At 47.0% G+C, this 19,246-nt stretch overlaps 1 protein-coding gene across 3 annotated transcripts in view; it reads left to right on the top strand.

The window, feature by feature from the left end:
* LOC139571296 (sorting nexin-29-like) overlaps positions 1–19,246 on the top strand; it is a 184,245-nt gene that overhangs the window by 107,309 nt on the left and 57,690 nt on the right. For all 3 annotated transcript variants that reach the window (XM_071394048.1, XM_071394049.1, XM_071394050.1), the window contains one exon: positions 4,610–4,716. In XM_071394048.1, the coding sequence (XP_071250149.1) occupies positions 4,610–4,716 (107 nt within the window). The remainder of the gene's footprint in view (positions 1–4,609; positions 4,717–19,246) is intronic.

Below are 19,246 nucleotides of genomic sequence, written 5' to 3' on the forward strand. Positions count from 1 at the left end.
TGTCTTTCATAATTTGGTCCGATATACTTGGATGTTTTGTGTCAACGTTTGTTGCTGGCATGTCATCCCTAAGTTTGCTAATCTTGCCAATGAAAAAGTCATTAAAGTAGTTTGCAATATCAGTGGGCTTTGATGAATGAGCCATCTGAATCAATAAATGAATGGAGCTGCGTTGGCTTTTTCCCCCAAAAGGTGCCGCAAAGCTTTTTACTATCATTCTTTATATAATTTATCTTTGTTTCATAGTGTAGTTTCTTTTTATTTAGTATAGTCACATGATTTCTTAATTTGCAGTATGTTTGCCAATCAGTTGGGCTGCCAGACTTAATTGCTGTAACTTTTTGCCTCATCCCTCTCAACCATACCATTTTTCAATTCCTCATCAATCCAAGGGGATTTAACAGTTTTTACAGTCATTTTCTTAATGAGTGCGTGCTTATTAGTAACTGGAATAAGTAGTTTCATAAATGCGTCAAGTGCAGCATCTGGTTGCTCCTCATTACACACCACAGACCAGCAAATATTCTTTACATCATCAACATATGAATCACTACAAAACGTATTGTATGACCTTTTATACACTATATTAGGCCCAGCCTTTTGGAACTTTGGTTTTCCTAGATATGGCTATTATATTGTGATCACCACATCCTATGGATTTGGATACTCCTTTAAAGCAAATATCTGCAGCGTTAGTAAAAATGTGATCAATACACGTTGATGATTTAATTCCTGTGCTGTTTGTAATTTGAGAAACCAAAAGCAAGCTGTCTAAAGAAGAACAGTTCTACGCATTACTTACTTACTTACTGATTTTATTGTCCCCATGGGGAAATTTTGTTGCAGTGTCATGTACACGTTTAAAGTGGCGTTTAAATACAAAACAAAATTGACAATACAACTTTCATAACAGTTACATACCAATAAAAAATTATTTTTTAAAGACTAGCTTGCTGGCCTTACTGAGTCGATAGGAACATTAGCCCGAGCTATTTAGGAGGGATTTCACACCTGGCACAAATGATTGTCTAGTTGTGTTTTTCTTGCTGAGGGGTGCCCTATACCTGCGCCCAGAGGGGAGTAGTTCAAAGTCAGGGTACAGGGGGTGGCTTGGGTCTAAAATGATTTTGTGAGCCTTGCGGAGGGCCCTGACCTTAAAGATCTCATCCAGGCCTGTCTGTTTGACTCCAAGTACCTTGCTTGCTGTGGTGATAATCCTTCTCAGCATATTTCTCTGGCTGACAGTGGCATTGCCAAACCAACAAACAAAAAAAAAAGTTAAAATACTCTCAATGAAAGATTTGTAAAACAGAAATAGTATAGTACAGTCTATCTTAAAAGATCCCAGCTTTTTGAGAAAGTACAGTCTCTGTTGGCTCTTTTTGTAGATCAGGTCTGTAAATTTATTCCACTGAAGGTTATTGTCCAAGAGGACACCCAGGTATTTATATTCCTCTACAATCTCTACTGTATATTCTGACCTCTGATAGATGTTGCAGAGGTAGGTGTAGTACACTTCCTGAAGTCTATGCACATCTCTTTGGTCTTGTTGGTATTGAGGACCAAGTGTGATTCCTCACACCGCTCTACAAAGTCATCTAGTACCGGGCCACAATGTTCCTCGTCATCATGCAACAGGCTCGCGTCATCAGCGAACTTAACGAGGTGTCTGTCAGGATGGGAACTAGTACAACTATTAGTGTAAAAGATGTACAGGAGTGGGGACAAAACACATCCCTGAGGAGAGCCTGTGTTGATATTGCGTATGTCTGACACGTGGGGACCTATTTTGACTCGCTATGAGCGTTGGCTCAGGAAGTCCAACAGCCACAAAGCCAGCCCCCCGAACGAGTCTCTGTGCCAGAATGTAGGGCTGGATTGTGTTGAAGGCAGAAGAAAAGTCAACAAACAGAACCCTAACATGGGATTTGGCACCCTCTAGATGTCTGAAGACCATGTTAAGGAGGGTAAGAATGGCAACATCAACTCCTCTACTGTGCTGATAGGCAAACTGAAATGGATCGAGGAGCTTCTGGGTGGCGCTGAGAATATGACTTTTCACAATTTTCTCAAGGCATTTCATTACTAAGGATGTCCAGGCGACAGGGCGGTAGTCATTCAGCACAGAGGGACTAGATGCTTTAGGAATTGGTATAATTATTGAGTTTTTCCACAATACTGGCACGTGTTGCTGGTCGAGTGAGGATTAGAAAATGTCTGTAAAAACACCAGCCAATTGTTCAGCACAGTGCTTTAACACATGTCCACTTATTTTGTCTGGGCCTGGGCTTTTGTATGTGTTACATTCCCTGAACAACTTCAAAACATCAGACTGTTTCACAACAACTCTCTCAAACATTTGTAATGATGCTTCCATTTGTTTTACCTCAGACACCAAGTTGTCTGATTCAAATCTTGAGAAGAAAACATTCCGTTCGTTAGCCATGTTCTGGCCCTCATGTCTCCCAAGGTCAGCACTGGGTTTTCCCCTGTCTATGTGGGGGGCACTAGCCATGGATTTAATCCCTTGCCAGGCCACCCTTGCGTTTCCTGAGGAGAGGGTTGTGGATGAGAACGTTTTTACATGTGTTTCAGAGCTTTTCCAAGAAGACAATCCATATCACGAGCAGATAGTTACTTTCAAGGGGCTAACCTGTGGAATGCAAGTGGAGATGCAGTATTACTCAGCAATCACAGTGTCATTCCCAGATGTGTGTGTCCATTGTGGATGTCCAGACGTTCTTGAGGGTGAAGAGGTGGTGAGGCTCAAACAACAATTCCAACATGTCCGGCCAATGTGCCCAGTGTGTTAGCAAGAAGGAAAGCAGTTCATTACGAGAGCTCCAATAAATCTAAAAAAGAAAAGAACACCCTGGAGACCAGAATAAACAACAAATAAAGGGCAAAACAGACCGTGCTGTTGAACAGTAAAAAGCAGCAGGTGATTGTGCTATTACTTCTGACCACAGAACATTGGCTGTAATTTTCATTTCCAGACAATTCTACATGTTGAATCGTTGTTTGTTGACACCCAGTAGGTGATTTACTGCACACGGCCGACTTTAGTTATGGTGTCTTGTGAAGCTGTTCTTGATTTTTATCAGAGATTTTTTTTAAATCAGGAATAAAGAAACTGTCACAAGTTATACTTCCCATTGTGTTTCATTTCTCATGGTTATAACTACATTGTAACATCTGTGTTCTTTTTAAGAAAAATAGTGTAGGTTTTTGCATGGAATAATACTCTTGAAGCTCACATTAGGCCTAGAGCCTGCATAAGTTCCTACTGTAGGACAATGTGGTCAAGTACTGTTAGTGCTTATCCACTTAATATATGTTTGTTTTTTTGCTCACTCGCCTCACTTTCTGGGGGGAAATTCCATTAAACAGTGAATGAATTTTGTCTGGCCTTAGAAAACCCATCTAAACTTTTTGCTTTGTCATTATGGGGTATCGTGTGTGGATTGATGAGAAGAAAACAAACAATTTAATCTATTTCAGAATAAGGCTGTAACCTAAGAAAATATGTAAAAAGTCAAGGGGTCTGAATACTTTCTGAACGCACTGTACACAATGTGGCCTTAATCCTATATATTTTGGCCTATGTGGATTATAATTTTTTATTTTCTGAGACATTTGTGTTTGTGTGATCATGTATGCACGCACGTGTGTGTGCTTGACTATGTGGAGAGAGATTTCTCTCTCCGTCTTTGTCGCCTCAGTGCTGTGTGTGTGTGTGTTTCTGCCTTACTTTTGAGTGTGTTATCTAACCTAGTGTGGGACCTGATATAAAGGTATTAATCCAGTTTGCAGTGAGGAGAAATGATCCATCTTCCCCTGTAGGAGCCTCTGCTCCTCCAAGTCTAACTTCTGTTGTTCTCCCTCCTATAACTAGATTACACCATGTTAATAGCTGATGTGGAATCGCTGTAAGCTCAGTATTGATGACTTCAGCCAGCTAGAACTAGTAGTGATGAACCACCGTTTTGGGAGTGTGTGGGAGAGCCAAGCAGTGTGGCAGTTTGAGTTTTGAGAAACAAAATAAAACATTTTTTACGTGAATATTGGTGCAAAAGACAGTAATTAGAGAAAATGGTTGTCATAATGCCAATGTTTACTTGTTTACGTCTCCTGGTAGATACAGCGGGTTTGATACCTTAGAGAAGATGCTTTTTTTAAACTTTCCAGGAAGTAACCCCTCTGCTATTTGGCCCATACCTCCAACAGACAATTAAAACTGTGTGAAAAAACGGCTCTTACTTTAACTACCGACAAGACAATACTCCTCTGCATAATATTCAAATGATAATGGTGTATGTGTGTTTGTTGCCCCAGGCATATCAAACACATTATTAATATTGATCATTATGTTGGCTGGCAGTTAGGCTATCGGTTAGAGCATTGGGCCAGTTACTGAAAGGTCGGCTCTGGGATTCAAACTGGCGACAAGGTGAAAGATCTTTCTGTGCCCTTAAGCAAGGCACTTAACCCTAATTGCATATAAAACACAATTGTACATGTGTGGAACAGGACAAATATCAGCACCCACAAAAGTATTATTATTGTTCCCCAAGTAACTGTGTGCTTCTCTCCCCACCTCCTCCTCCAGCTCTCCCCATGGTGAGGAACTGGGATGGTTCTACTCTGGCCCCTCAGAGCAGGTCTATGGGGGATGTGGAGGAGCTGGCTGCCAGCTACGAACGCAAACTCATAGAGGTGGGTACTACTGTTACTGTCTGACTCAGTCTTACCCCTACCACTACTTAGGGAGCTGAGATGGCTGCATTTACTTTATGTTCGTCATTTTGTCTTTTATTATTTATTATTGTTGTTGCATTTTCGAGAAGGAAACTGGAAGTACTGTAAGCATGTCGTTGGATGGTGTATACCATTTGTATCCTGTACATACGACTAATAAAAGTTTAAACTATCTACACAGTCATCACTGATCAGTGAAGCAAGAAGATTGATTTCACCAATCCAGCCTGGTCAGATCACTCAGTAATTACTTCGAGAGGATTTGTTAAGTATTTCAACAGAGCCATGGAGTTTTGTAGGTAGCTGATGCACAGTTCCAACTCTGTTGTTACACATGGTGATCTAGCCTCAGTCACTCAGAGACAGAGACAGGGAGTGGGTGGTTCTGGGAGTTCTTGGCATGCTTGGTACAGTAACTAATGACCAACCGACAGTGTGACACTCTGAGCTGAGTGACAATGACAGAAAAATAACTGAAAAAACACCGCCCTCCTCTATTCCAATGAGGTTTTCCATCAATTATTCCGAAGTGTTTTATATTTATTTTATAATAAATAATTCTGCTATTTTTTCACTTATTTCTGAACTGTCTTATTGATGCGATATTTACTTGCTTGTCGGTCTCAATAGGGCTTCCCTAAGCAGAGTAGACAGTACATTTGTTGATGTTACCAACTGGTTTGCCTGTTTATGCTCTCTCTGAAGTTGTAGAAACATGCAGATGGTTAGCTAGTGCTGTTGTCTGTTGCTATTGACAATGGGTTTTACATTCCACTGTGGCCACAGTGAAATGGTATAGAATTGGATATGGAATAACCACCTGTATAATCTAAAGTCTTTCTAACCAGACTTATTGTAAGGTACTATTATGGGATGTATTAATGGTTTTGTGGAGGAGAGATGTGTATGTGATAACAGTGTGATATGGGTCGGAGACTCCTTTGGGATCTCTGGATCTTTTGATGTGTTTTCTCTCTCTCTCTCTCTGTCTTTCTCTCTCTGTCTGTCTCTGCCTCTCTCGCTCTGTCTCTCTCTCTCTCTATCTCTCTCTCTCTCTCTCATTCTCTATCCCTCTCTCTCTCTCTCTCTCTCTGTATGTCTCTGTCTCTCTCTCATATTAATTATCCAGCAGCAGAAACACCACAACAATTATTAAGTCTTTCTTTCTGTTTAGTTTAGAAAAGACTCACAATAATAGCAGCCTGGAAACAAGCTCCACTGATGCCACTCATATATTGATCTTAAAAATTAATAAGAAGGATGGATTAAATAAGGCCCAACAAATTGCCTATGTGTGTGTTTGTGTGCCCATCTGAGTGGAGTGAACAGCTCAGCATGTGGTGTGCCCCCCCCACCCCCACCCGGGTCACTTCCTGTTTGTAGTGATTTCTGGGTAAAGTGAGAGAGGGACTGTGTGCACCCAGGCACTGACACCAATCTCTCCCCTATCTTCCTCCCTCCTCTGAGGGAAAGCTAAGCCTGTCGTCTCCTCTTTCCGCTTCTCTCCGCTCTCTCTTTAGACTTGTTTCACATCCAATTACTTGTGTTAGATAGCAGGTCAGCTATGGTGGCCGTTTCTGCTTGGGATGGTACTCCCAGCTCAGCATCAGCACATCCTGGGGAGAGAGTGGAGGAAGAGGGAGTGAGGGGAGGAAAAGAGAGCGGGAGGGAGTGAGGGGAGGAAAAGAGAGCGAGAGGGAGGGGAGGAAGATAGGATGGAAGGTAGAGATGGAGGGCGGGATGGAAGAGAGAGCGAGGGAGGGAGGGAAGGGTGGGAGGGGAGGAAGAGAAAGGGGGAGGGTAAAGAGGGAGAGAGAGAGGGCGGGGAGGAAGAGAGGGAGGGCGGGGAGGAAGAGAAAGAGGGCGGGGAGGAAGAGAAAGAGGGCGGGGAGGAAGAGAGGGAGGGCGGGGAGGAAGAGAGAGGGGGAGGAAGAGGGAGGGATGGAGGAGAGAGAGGGAGGGAGGGGATGAAGATAGAGAGAGCGAGAGAGGGAGGGGCGGAAGAGAGAGAGGAGGGAGGGAAGAGAGGGCGGGAGGGGAGGAAGAGAGAGGGAGGGTGGGAGCGAGAGAGAAGGAGGGGAGAGAGGGAGGGATAGAGAGGGGGAGGGGATGAAGATAGAGAGAGCGAGAGAGGGAGGGGCGGAAAGAGAGAGAGGGGGGAGGAAGAGAGGGGAGGAAGAGAGAGGGAGGGTAGGAAGGAAGAGAGAGGGAGGGAGGGAGGGATGGGCAGAAGAGAGAGAGAGATGGGGAGAGAGAGGGAGGGGAGGGGAGGGAGAGGGAGGGATAGAGAGGGGGAGGGGATGAAGATAGAGAGAGCGAGAGAGGGAGGGGCGGAAAGAGAGAGAGGGAGGGAGAGAGAGGGGGAGGGGATGAAGATAGAGAGAGCGAGAGAGGGAGGGGCGGAAAGAGAGAGAGGGGGGAGGAAGAGAGAGGGAGGGTAGGAAGGAAGAGAGAGGGGGGAGGAAGAGAGGGGAGGAAGAGAGAGGGAGGGTAGGAAGGAAGAGAGAGGGAGGGAGGGAGGGATGGGCAGAAGAGAGAGAGAGATGGGGAGGGAGGGGGAGAGAGAGGGAGGGGAGGGAGGGATGGGCAGAAGAGAGAGAGAGATGGGGAGGGAGAGAGAGGGAGGGGAGGGAGAGGGAGGGATAGAGAGGGAGGGAGAGAGAGGGGGAGGGGATGAAGATAGAGAGAGCGAGAGAGGGAGGGGCGGAAAGAGAGAGAGGGAGGGAGAGAGAGGGGGAGGGGATGAAGATAGAGAGAGCGAGAGAGGGAGGGGCGGAAAGAGAGAGAGGGGGGAGGAAGAGAGGGAGGGTAGGAAGGAAGAGAGAGGGGGGAGGAAGAGAGGGGAGGAAGAGAGAGGGAGGGTAGGAAGGAAGAGAGAGGGAGGGAGGGAGGGATGGGCAGAAGAGAGAGAGAGATGGGGAGGGAGGGGGAGAGAGAGGGAGGGGAGGGAGGGGAGGGGGAGAGAGGGAGGGGAGGGAGGGGGAGAGAGAGGGAGGGGAGGGGAGGGAGGGGGAGAGAGAGGGAGGGAAGAGAGGGAGGGAGGGGAGGAAGAGAGAGGTAGGGATGGGCGGGGGAGAGAGAGGTATGGATGGCCGGGGGAGAGGGGGAGGGGCGGAAGAGAGAGGGAGGGAGGGATGGGCGGGAGAGAGAGGCGGAAGAGAGAGAGGAGGTAGAGAGAGGGTGGGAGAGAGAGAGGGAGGGGAGGGGAGGGAAGAGAGGGGGAGGGAGGGATGGGCGGAAGAGAGAGAGGGAGAGAAGGAGGGGCGGAAGAGAGAGAGAAGGAGGGAGAGAGGGAGGGAGGGGAAGAAGAGAGGGAGGGAGGGATGGGAAGGAAGAGAGAGGGAGGGAGGGGCGATAGAGGGAGGGAGGGACGAATGGTCGGGAGAGAAAGCGAGAGAGGGAGGGGCGGAAGAGAGAGAGGAGGGGGGCGAGAGGGGAGGATGAGAGAGGGAGGGAGGGATGGGCGGGAGAGAGAGATAGGCGGAAGAGAGAGAAGGAGGGAGGAAGAGAGAGGGAGGGAGTGGCGAGGGAGGGATGGGCGGAAGAGAGAGAGAGAGGCGGAAGAGAGGGAGGGGCGGAAGGGAGGGGAGGGAGGGGGAGAGAGAGGGAGGGAGGGGAGGAAGAGAGAGGTAGGGATGGGCGGGGGAGAGAGAGGTATGGATGGCCGGGGGAGAGGGGGAGGGGCGGAAGAGAGAGGGAGGGAGGGATGGGCGGGAGAGAGAGGCGGAAGAGAGAGAGGAGGTAGAGAGAGGGTGGGAGAGAGAGAGGGAGGGGAGGGGAGGGAAGAGAGGGGGAGGGAGGGATGGGCGGAAGAGAGAGAGGGAGAGAAGGAGGGGCGGAAGAGAGAGAGAAGGAGGGAGAGAGGGAGGGAGGGGAAGAAGAGAGGGAGGGAGGGATGGGAAGGAAGAGAGAGGGAGGGAGGGGCGATAGAGGGAGGGAGGGACGAATGGTCGGGAGAGAAAGCGAGAGAGGGAGGGGCGGAAGAGAGAGAGGAGGGGGGCGAGAGGGGAGGATGAGAGAGGGAGGGAGGGATGGGCGGGAGAGAGAGATAGGCGGAAGAGAGAGAAGGAGGGAGGAAGAGAGAGGGAGGGAGTGGCGAGGGAGGGATGGGCGGAAGAGAGAGAGAGAGGCGGAAGAGAGGGAGGGGCGGAAGAGAGAGGAGGGAGAGAGAGGGAGGGAGTGGCAAGAGAGGGAGGGATGGGCGGAAAGAGAGAGGGGGGGGGGGAAGAGAGAGGGAGGGTAGGAAGGAAGAGAGAGGGAGGGGCGGGAGGGAGGGATGGGTAGGAAGGAAGAGGGAGGGAGGGGCGAGAGAGGGAGGGAGGGATGGGCAGAAGAGAGAGAGAGAGAGAGGGGAGGAAGAGAGGGAGGGAGGGGCAAGAGAGGGAGGCAGGGATGTGTGGGAGAGAGGGAGGGGAGGAAGAGAGACAGGGAGGGAGGGGAGAGCGAGAAGGAGGCAGGGAGGGAGAGAGTGGGAGAGTGGGAGGTTGAGGAAGAGTGAGAGGGAGGGGAGGAAGAGCTAGAGGGAGGGAGGGGAGGGAAAGAGAGGGGGAGGGAGGGGCGGAAGAGAGAGAGAAGGATGGAAGGGAGGAGGGAGGGAGGGGAGGAAGAGAGATGGGAGGAATGGAGAGAGAGCAGGAGGGAGGGAGAGAGAGCGAGAGGGAGGTAGGTAGGAAGAGCGGGAGGGAGGCGAGAGAGAGAGAGGAAGAGAGAGGTTGAGGGGAGGAAGAGAGAGGTTGGAGGGGAGGAAGAGAGAGAGAGGAGGAACGGAGAGAGAGCGAGAGGGAGGGAGAGAGAGCGAGAGGGAGGTAGGTAGGAAGAGTGGGAGGGAGGGAGGAGAGAGAGAGAGAGGAGGGAGGGAGGGAAGAGGGGAAGATAGGGGAGGAAGAGATAGGGAGGGGAGGAGGAGCGAGGGAGAAGGAGGAGCGAGGGGAGGAAGAGCGAGGGAGAAGGGAGGAAGAGAGAGGGGAGGGAGGGAGGGAGGCGGAAAGAGAGAGGGGGGGGGGGGGGAAGAGAGAGGGAGGGTAGGAAGGAAGAGAGAGGGAGGGGCGGGAGGGAGGGATGGGTAGGAAGGAAGAGGGAGGGAGGGGCGAGAGAGGGAGGGAGGGATGGGCAGAAGAGAGAGAGAGAGAGAGGGGAGGAAGAGAGGGAGGGAGGGGCAAGAGAGGGAGGCAGGGATGTGTGGGAGAGAGGGAGGGGAGGAAGAGAGACAGGGAGGGAGGGGAGAGCGAGAAGGAGGCAGGGAGGGAGAGAGTGGGAGAGTGGGAGGTTGAGGAAGAGTGAGAGGGAGGGGAGGAAGAGCTAGAGGGAGGGAGGGGAGGGAAAGAGAGGGGGAGGGAGGGGCGGAAGAGAGAGAGAAGGATGGAAGGGAGGAGGGAGGGAGGGGAGGAAGACAGATGGGAGGAATGGAGAGAGAGCAGGAGGGAGGGAGAGAGAGCGAGAGGGAGGTAGGTAGGAAGAGCGGGAGGGAGGCGAGAGAGAGAGAGGAAGAGAGAGGTTGAGGGGAGGAAGAGAGAGGTTGGAGGGGAGGAAGAGAGAGAGAGGAGGAACGGAGAGAGAGCGAGAGGGAGGGAGAGAGAGCGAGAGGGAGGTAGGTAGGAAGAGTGGGAGGGAGGGAGGAGAGAGAGAGAGAGAGGAGGGAGGGAGGGAAGAGGGGGAGAGAGGGGAAGATAGGGGAGGAAGAGATAGGGAGGGGAGGAGGAGCGAGGGAGAAGGAGGAGCGAGGGGAGGAAGAGCGAGGGAGAAGGGAGGAAGAGAGAGGGGAGGGAGGGAGGGAGGAAGGAAGAGCGAGAGAGAGAGAGGGAGGAAGAGAGAGAGGGAGGAGGGGGTGGGCGAGGGGAGGAAGAGAGGGAGGGTGGCAGAAAGGGAATGAGGGTGTAGGCGAAAGGAGAAGAGAACTGTCAGTATCACCTGCATCACAACGATGCCATATAGAACTGTCACAAGCAGAGAGTGCCTGGGCCAGGAAACTTTACTGTTAAGTTAGTTTGTAGGTCCAATAGAACTTACCATAAACCTAAACTAACTCTGCTTTCAATAAGATTCATTGCTATTTCTGAGAGTTTTGAAGGAAAGAGCTGAAATACACAAGCACAATGACAATGTTTCTAAATTCAAACCCAGTTAAACAAAACATTGAATGAATGAATGCAGTGACTTGGTCCTTTCTTCCTGACCAGTGCTGCATTGTGGGTTTTGAGGTTGGAAGTGTTGTCAGCCATGTGTGAACTCCTTGCCTTTTAACCACATTGGGAGTGCTAGCCTAGCACATGGCTGTGGTGGGCTGGAAATACACCTCTATGTGCAAGTCAGCCGGCACGGCCTCGGAGTAAAAACGTATCTCCCTCTCAATGAGAATTAACTGGTTTCCTTCACGCTTCAAATTAATTCTCTCTTTTTTAATGTCCTATTTGAAAGTTACAGCACAAATAAAGAGGTGATGAATGGATGGAGTGTTGCTGAATTATCTGATGTTCTGGAATGGTCTCATATTCTACACTCTGATTTGTAGTTATTCCGAAATAACAAAACATGCCGAAAAGCTGCTGTGTTGTTCAGTAGTTCAAATCAAATCAAATCAAATTTTATTAGTCACATACACATGGTTAGCAGATGTTAATGCGAGTGTAGCGAAATGCTTGTGCTTCTAGTTCCGACAATGCAGTAATAACCAACAAGTAATCTAACCTAACAATTCCACAACTACTACCTTATACACACACAAGTGTAAAGGGATAAAGAATATGTACATAAAGATATATGAATGAGTGGTGGTACAGAACGGCATAGGCAAGATGCAGTAGATGGTATAGAGTACGGTATATACATATGAGATGAGTACTGTAGGGTATGTAAACATAAAGTGGCATAGTTTAAAGTGGCTAGTGGTACATGTATTACATAAAGATGGCAAGATGCAGTAGATGATATAGAGTACAGTATATACATATGAGATGGGTAATGTAGGGTATGTAAACATTATATTAAGTGGCATTGTTTAAAGTGGCTAGTGGTACATTTTTACATAATTTCCATCAATTCCCATTTTTAAAGTGGCTGGAGTTGAGTCAGTATGTTGGCAGCGGCCGCTAAATGTTAGTGGTGGCTGTTTAACAGTCTGATGGCCTTGAGATAGAAGCTGTTTTTCAGTCTCTCGGTCCCTGCTTTGATGCACCTGTACTGACCTCGCCTTCTGGATGATAGCGGGGTGAACAGGCAGTGGCTTGGGTGGTTGTTGTCCTTGATGATCTTTATGGCCTTCCTGTGACATCGGGTGGTGTAGGTGTCCTGGAGGGCAGGTAGTTTGCCCCCGGTGGTGCGTTCTGCAGACCTCACTACCCTCTGGAGAGCCTTACGGTTGTGGGCGGAGCAGTTGCCGTACCAGGCGGTGATACAGCCCGACAGGATGCTCTCGATTGTGCATCTGTAGAAGTTTGTGAGTGCTTTTGGTGACAAGCCGAATTTCTTCAGCCTCCTGAGGTTGAAGAGGCGCTGCTGCGCCTTCTTCACGACGCTGTCTGTGTGGGTGGACCAATTCAGTTTGTCCGTGATGTGTACACCGAGGAACTTAAAACTTTCCACCTTCTCCACTACTGACCCGTCGATGTGGATAGGGGGGTGCTCCCTCTGCTGTTTCCTGAAGTCCACAATCATCTCCTTTGTTTTGTTGACGTTGAGTGTGAGGTTATTTTCCTGACACCACACTCCGAGGGCCCTCACCTCCTCCCTGTAGGCCGTCTCGTCGTTGTTGGTAATCAAGCCTACCACTGTAGTGTCATCCGCAAACTTGATGATTGAGTTGGAGGCGTGCATGGCCACGCAGTCGTGGGTGAACAGGGAGTACAGGAGAGGGCTCAGAACGCACCCTTGTGGGGCCCCAGTGTTGAGGATCAGCGGGGTGGAGATGTTGTTACCTACCCTCACCACCTGGGGGCGGCCCGTCAGGAAGTCCAGGACCCAGTTGCACAGGGCGGGGTTGAGACCCAGGGTCTCGAGCTTGATGACGAGTTTGGAGGGTACTATGGTGTTAAATGCTGAGCTGTAATCGATGAACAGCATTCTCACATGGGTATTCCTCTTGTCCAGATGGGTTAGGGCAGTGTGCAGTGTGGTTGCGATTGCGTCGTCTGTGGACCTATTGGGTCGGTAAGCAAATTGGAGTGGGTCTAGGGTGTCCGGTAGGGTGGAGGTGATATGGTCCTTGACTAGTCTCTCAAAGCACTTCATGATGACGGAAGTGAGTGCTACGGGGCGGTAGTCGTTTAGCTCAGTTACCTTAGCTTTCTTGGGAACAGGAACAATGGTGGCCCTCTTGAAGCATGTGGGAACAGCAGACTGGGATAAGGATTGATTGAATATGTCCGTAAACACACCAGCCAGCTGGTCTGCGCATGCTCTGAGGACGCGGCTGGGAATGCCGTCTGGGCCTGCAGCCTTGCGAGGGTTAACACGTTTAAATGTTTTACTCACCTCGGCTGCAGTGAAGGAGAGCCCGCAGGTTTTGGTAGGGGGCCGTGTCAGTGGCACTGTATTGTCCTCAAAGCGGGCAAAAAAGTTGTTTAGCCTGTCTGGGAGCAAGACATCCTGGTCCGCGACGGGGCTGGTTTTCTTTTTGTAATCCGTGATTGACTGTAGACCCTGCCACATACCTCTTGTGTCTGAGCTGTTGAATTGCGACTCGATTTTGTCTCTGTACTGGGACTTAGCCTGTTTGATTGCCTTGCGGAGAGAATAGCTACACTGTTTGTATTCGGTCATGCTTCCGGTCACCTTGCCCTGGTTAAAAGCAGTGGTTCGCGCTTTCAGTTTCACGCGAATGCTGCCGTCAATCCACGGTTTCTGGTTTGGGAATGTTTTAATCGTTGCTGTGGGTACGACATCGTCAATGCACTTCCTAATGAACTCGCTCACCGAATCAGCATATTCGTCAATATTGTTGTTGGACGCAATGCGGAACATATTCCAATCCGCGTGATCGAAGCAGTCTTGAAGCGTGGAATCAGATTGGTCGGACCAGCGTTGAACAGACCTGAGCGCGGGAGCTTGTTGTTTTAGTTTCTGTTTGTAGGCTGGAATCAACAAAATGGAGTCGTGGTCAGCTTTTCCGAAAGGGGGGCGGGGGAGGGCCTTATATGCGTCGCGGAAATTAGTATAACAATGATCTAGGGTTTTTCCAGCCCTGGTAGCACAATCGATATGCTGATAGAATTTAGGGAGTTTTGTTTTTAGATTAGCCTTGTTAAAATCCCCAGCTACGATGAATGCAGCCTCAGGGTGTGTGGTTTCCAGTTTACAAAGAGTCAGATAAAGTTCGTTCAGGGCCATCGATGTGTCTGCTTGGGGGGGAATATATACGGCTGTGATTATGACCGAAGAGAATTCCTTTGGTAGATAATGCGGTCGACATTTGATTGTGAGGAGTTCTAGATCAGGTGAACAGAATGACTTGAGTTCCTGTGTGTTGTTATGATGATCACACCACGTCTCGTTAATCATAAGGCATACCCCCCCGCCCCTCTTCTTACCAGAAAGATGTTTGTTTCTGTCGGCGCGATGCATGAAGAAACCAGCTGGCTGCACCGACTCCGTTAGCGTCTCTTGAGTTAGCCATGTTTCCGTGAAGCAGAGCACGTTGCAATCCCTGATGTCTCTCTGGAATGCTACCCGTGCTCGGATTTCATCAACCTTATTGTCAAGAGACTGGACATTGGCGAGTAGTATGCTAGGGAGTGGAGCGCGATGTGCCCGTCTCCGAAGCCTGGCCAGGAGACCGCCTCGTTTGCCCCTTTTACGGCGTCGCACAGGGTCGCCGGCTGGGATCAGATCCATTGTATTGGGTGGAAGGCAAAACACTGGATCCGTTTCGGGAAAGTCATATTCCTGGTAGGAACGATGATGAGTTGACGTTAATCGTATATTCAGTAGTTCCTCCCGACTGTATGTAATGAAACCTAAGATTACCTGGGGTACCGATGTAAGAAATAACACATAAAAAAACAAAATACTGCATATTTTCCAAGGAACGCGAAGCGAGGCGGCCATCTCGTTTCGGCGCCGGATGTTACAATATAGCTAGGTCACAAATCCCGACCTACGGTTTGCAATGCTCCCACGTAGGGAAAAGGAGGCTGTGTGTTCGTGGGCCTGTGCCCTCCCAGGCCAACCCATGGCTGCGCACCTGCTCATTCATGTGAAATCCATAAATTAGGGCCTAATGAATTTATTTCAATTGATGGATTTCTTTCTATGAACTAATACCGACTGGGTCTATCAGTGAGTTTTGTTGTTCAGAGGTGGTAGCTAGGAACCTTTCTGATGTGTTATTCAGTGTTCCCCACAGGGAGGCTGTCAAAGGTGACGCGGCTGTGTTGGACCTCGCTGTCGGTACTGATGGTACCCAGCCTGGCCTTTTCCAAATGCCAGCTGAGTCGTGTATGTGTGTGCATGTCACTGTTGTGCTTATTTCAGAATTTGGGAATTGACCACACCCCACAGGATATAACATTTCAGTTTGAGTGACAGAATTTAATTCTGAACAATTCAAAGAAATTCCACTCAGTCGTAGAACATGAGAGTTTCATTGCATCTGACAGGTCACACTTCCAGATACCAAAAAATGTAACTTTTCTGTGAAAACAATGTTCATATATACTATTGTAACCTTAGTGCTTAGAATAGCCAATTACACTGAGTGTACAAAACATTAGGAACACCTTCCTAATATTGAGTTGCACCCCCCCCCAAAAAAGAAAACGCCTAAATTCGTCGGGCATGGACTCTACAAGGTGTTGAAGCATTCCACAGGGATGCTGGCTCATGTTGACTCCAATGCTTCCCACAGTTGTGTCAAGTTGGCTGGATGTCCTTTGGGTGGTGGGCCATTCTTGATACACACGGGAAACTGTTGATCCTGAAAAACCCAGCAGCGTTGCAGTTCTTGACATACTCAAACCAGTGCGCCTGGCACCTACTACTGTTCAAAGGCACTTAAATCTTTTGTTTTGCACATTCACCTACGGGTTTGCGATATTGAGAAAATATAATATCACAGTATTTTTTATTTTTTATTTACGGTATTTGACAGTATTATGTTTTTGAATAATAAAAGTTCTACATTTTCTTTATGAGTAGTGCGTGACCTCAGGGTGGAAACACATGTATTCTAAATGATTTCAATGGGTCCTTCTCCATTCTGATTGTTTTATACTGTTCAATTCAACTTCAACCTAAAATACTTTTCAGCATTTTCCTCAATTTCTGCATTTCCTGCACTCATTGTAGATAAGTTCCACACTGCCACGTAGGGCTGCACGATATGGGCAAGCAATTTAGGCCTAATTTCTTACCAAATGTTGCAATTGTGGTTTAGAGCAAAACACTTGGGTGAACTGTTGGAATCATGGAAATATAATGATTATTCTAATTATATAGTTAGAATATAATAGTGGGCACTTTGAATACAGTGTTGTTTGTTTAACATGACAACAAATGAAAATGCCAGGGAGGAGTAATTGTGACAGGGTAGGAACCAAAGTGATGGTCAGTGTTTCCTGGAGGACCCTATAACCTTTGGCTGCATTTAATGTTTTCTCTTAACTACTTCATGTAGCTAACATAGTCATGCTTCACGTATTCCTTTTTTATTTAGAAGATACTGTTGCACAAACAACATGCTGATTTAGGTTGCACCATCCCTGTTATTATCAGGCCGTATTAGCTAGCTACATTCGCTCTGATTCAGTACATTTACAGGCTAGCTAGCCAGCTAACTAGCGATTAGCATTAGTGGCTAACACGATTTTGGCCCAACTTGCTAAGAAAATACAAACTAGCTACTTGCAGATGTAAGAAACACGAACTAATTGTGGATTTATATTAAGAAACATCAACATTTTTGCATGTGTTGCATTGACCATGCAGACTGAAAGCAAGTTGTGGTCAAGCAAGTTGAGTGACAGGGGGCGGGGCTAGGTCTGTGTGGAAAGCTACATGGAGAGAGAGAGTGGAGAGGGATCACTCAAGTAACGGAGTAAACTATAAAAATGGATGTTACACACTGCATATCACATTTAACAAACTAAACATTAAAATACCGTTATAGAAGGTAAAGTAAAAACCCAAACCGGTCTGTGCATCAATACCGGTATATAGTAAAATACGGTATACTGCCCAGCCCTACATTCACCCTCTGAATGGCACACATACACAATCCATGTCTCAATTGTCTCAAGGCTTACAAATCCTTCTTTAACCTGACTCCTCCCCTTCATCTACACCATGGGTGTCAAACTCTGGCCCGCGGGCCAAATTTGGCCCGCGGGGTAATTATATTTGGCCCGCGAGACAATACCAAATTACTACTAGAGCTGGCCCGCCGGTATTATACAGCGCATTCACCGCTAATACTACGAATCCCATAATGCTCTGCTGTTGTTTTCGCGCGCCAATCAGGACAGGACCCAGAAACGCCCTCTCCTCTGTGACAGTAGTCATAGCAACATAGACGCTACAACTGTCAGCGCGCTATCCCTTCCCAAAAATGGCGAAAAGAAAGGCAGAAAACAGGAGCTTTCTGAACAAGTGGGAGGCAGAATATCTGTTTACATATGTAAAAGACAAACCTGTTTGTCTTGTTTGTGGAGTCAACGTGGCTGTAAGTAAGGAGTACAACATTAGACGACACTATGAAACGAAACACCATTGACAAATACAAGGACCTGGACATGACTCAAAGGAGCCAGAAAGTAGAGGAGATGAAAATAAGTTTGGTTTCACAACAGAATATGTTCAAAAAAGCCACATCACAAAGTGCTGGCTTGGGCACATCAGATTAGATCAGTGTGCAATAATTAACGTTTTCTTTGTGCACTTTTTCTTGCTACAAGGCATGGGCTTGAATGGTTGATTGATTTATTATCATTTTATTTGTAAAATTATTAGCCAGTGGAAAAAGTTTATTTTGGTATTTAAATCAGAAGGCTGCAAATAGAAAAGAGGCATACGATTTTTATTTACATTTTATTTATTTAATAAATGAATGCCATTGATGTGTTTTTTCATTTGAAATTCGATTTTGCATGTCTCCACTATTAAATTATATATTGTATGGTAATAAGCGATGCTTGTTCCATATTCAATGTTAAAGCAAAACTTGTTTGGGTCCATATTAAAAGGTTAATTTGTTCAATGTTGGCCCGCGACTTTGTTCAGGTTTTACATTTTGGCCCACTGGGTATTTGAGTTTGACACCCCTGATCTACACTGATTGAAGTGGATTTAACAAGTGACATCAATAATGGATCATATTTTTCACATGGATTCACCTGGTCAGTCTGTCATGGTGTTCCTAATGTTTTGTACACTCAGTGCATATTTCCACCAACCTTTTTATTTGTTTGGCTTCTTTTAAGGCTTTAGGGTGTGCTTGCACGTGCAGTGGTGTAAAAATATCTGTACTTTACCTTACATTTATTTTATTTTTTGACAACTTTTACACCATAACATTACTTAAGAAAACATGTACTTTTTACTCCCATACATTTTCCTTGACACCCAAAAGTGCTTGTTACATTTTGAATGCTCAGGCAGGACAGCAATATGGTCTAATTCACACCTATCAATATAACGTATTGTCATCCCTACTGCCTCTGATCTGGCGGACTCACGAAGAACGAATACTGCATTTGTAAAATTTTAACTTTTTAATTTCACTCAAGTATGACAATTGATTACTTTTCCCACCACTGCATTTAACCCTTGTGTAGTCTTAACATTCTGTATACTCCCCCTGTCCTAAGGGTAAAACAAATGACCCTCCTTCACTAAACCCCTAAAATAAAGCAGCTTAATTGAATTTTAAACCCCAAATCTATTTTGCATGAAGAAACAACCTGTCATTCATCACAAACTTTGAATATCTGGGTTTTCCCTCTTCACAATGCAGAAAGACTGCATTTAAACAGTGGACACCACTCATTTTTATTACAACACACCTGTCATAATTGTTTTCCTTATTAAAGTAGAGGTTTATTATTATTATTATTGCTAAAGGTACTGCATAGGTATAAACAATTTTTAGCAAGAGATAGCACCTGTATAGCCTAAGAAAGTAGCAGAAATGTGCAGGAAGTAGTTTTGAATGCATTTTATTGAAGGGAAACAATAACAGTCTTGAACTTTTTGGGCAACATAGTGATATTGTTATATACTGTACAATAAGGAATTCAACTATAAAGTACTAGTCTTCTCCCATTTTTTGAACCATTGCCCCCACCCACAAGGTGTATAAACAACAATAAATAGCATAATAGATACAAAACAAAAACGTGAACATAAATCAATCAACTCTAATTAGCACATGTAGGACAGTATGCAAGTGTGTGTGCATGGACTTTGCAGATGTATTTCTCATGTGCAGCACATAGTATTTGTTTAACAGTCCTTCTTGGGGGGGGCAGAATTGGCATCTCCTCTTGCCTGCCCCAGCTGCAGG

The sequence above is a fragment of the Salvelinus alpinus genome, chromosome 3, assembly GCF_045679555.1.
Source record: "Salvelinus alpinus chromosome 3, SLU_Salpinus.1, whole genome shotgun sequence".
NCBI lineage: Eukaryota > Metazoa > Chordata > Actinopteri > Salmoniformes > Salmonidae > Salvelinus > Salvelinus alpinus.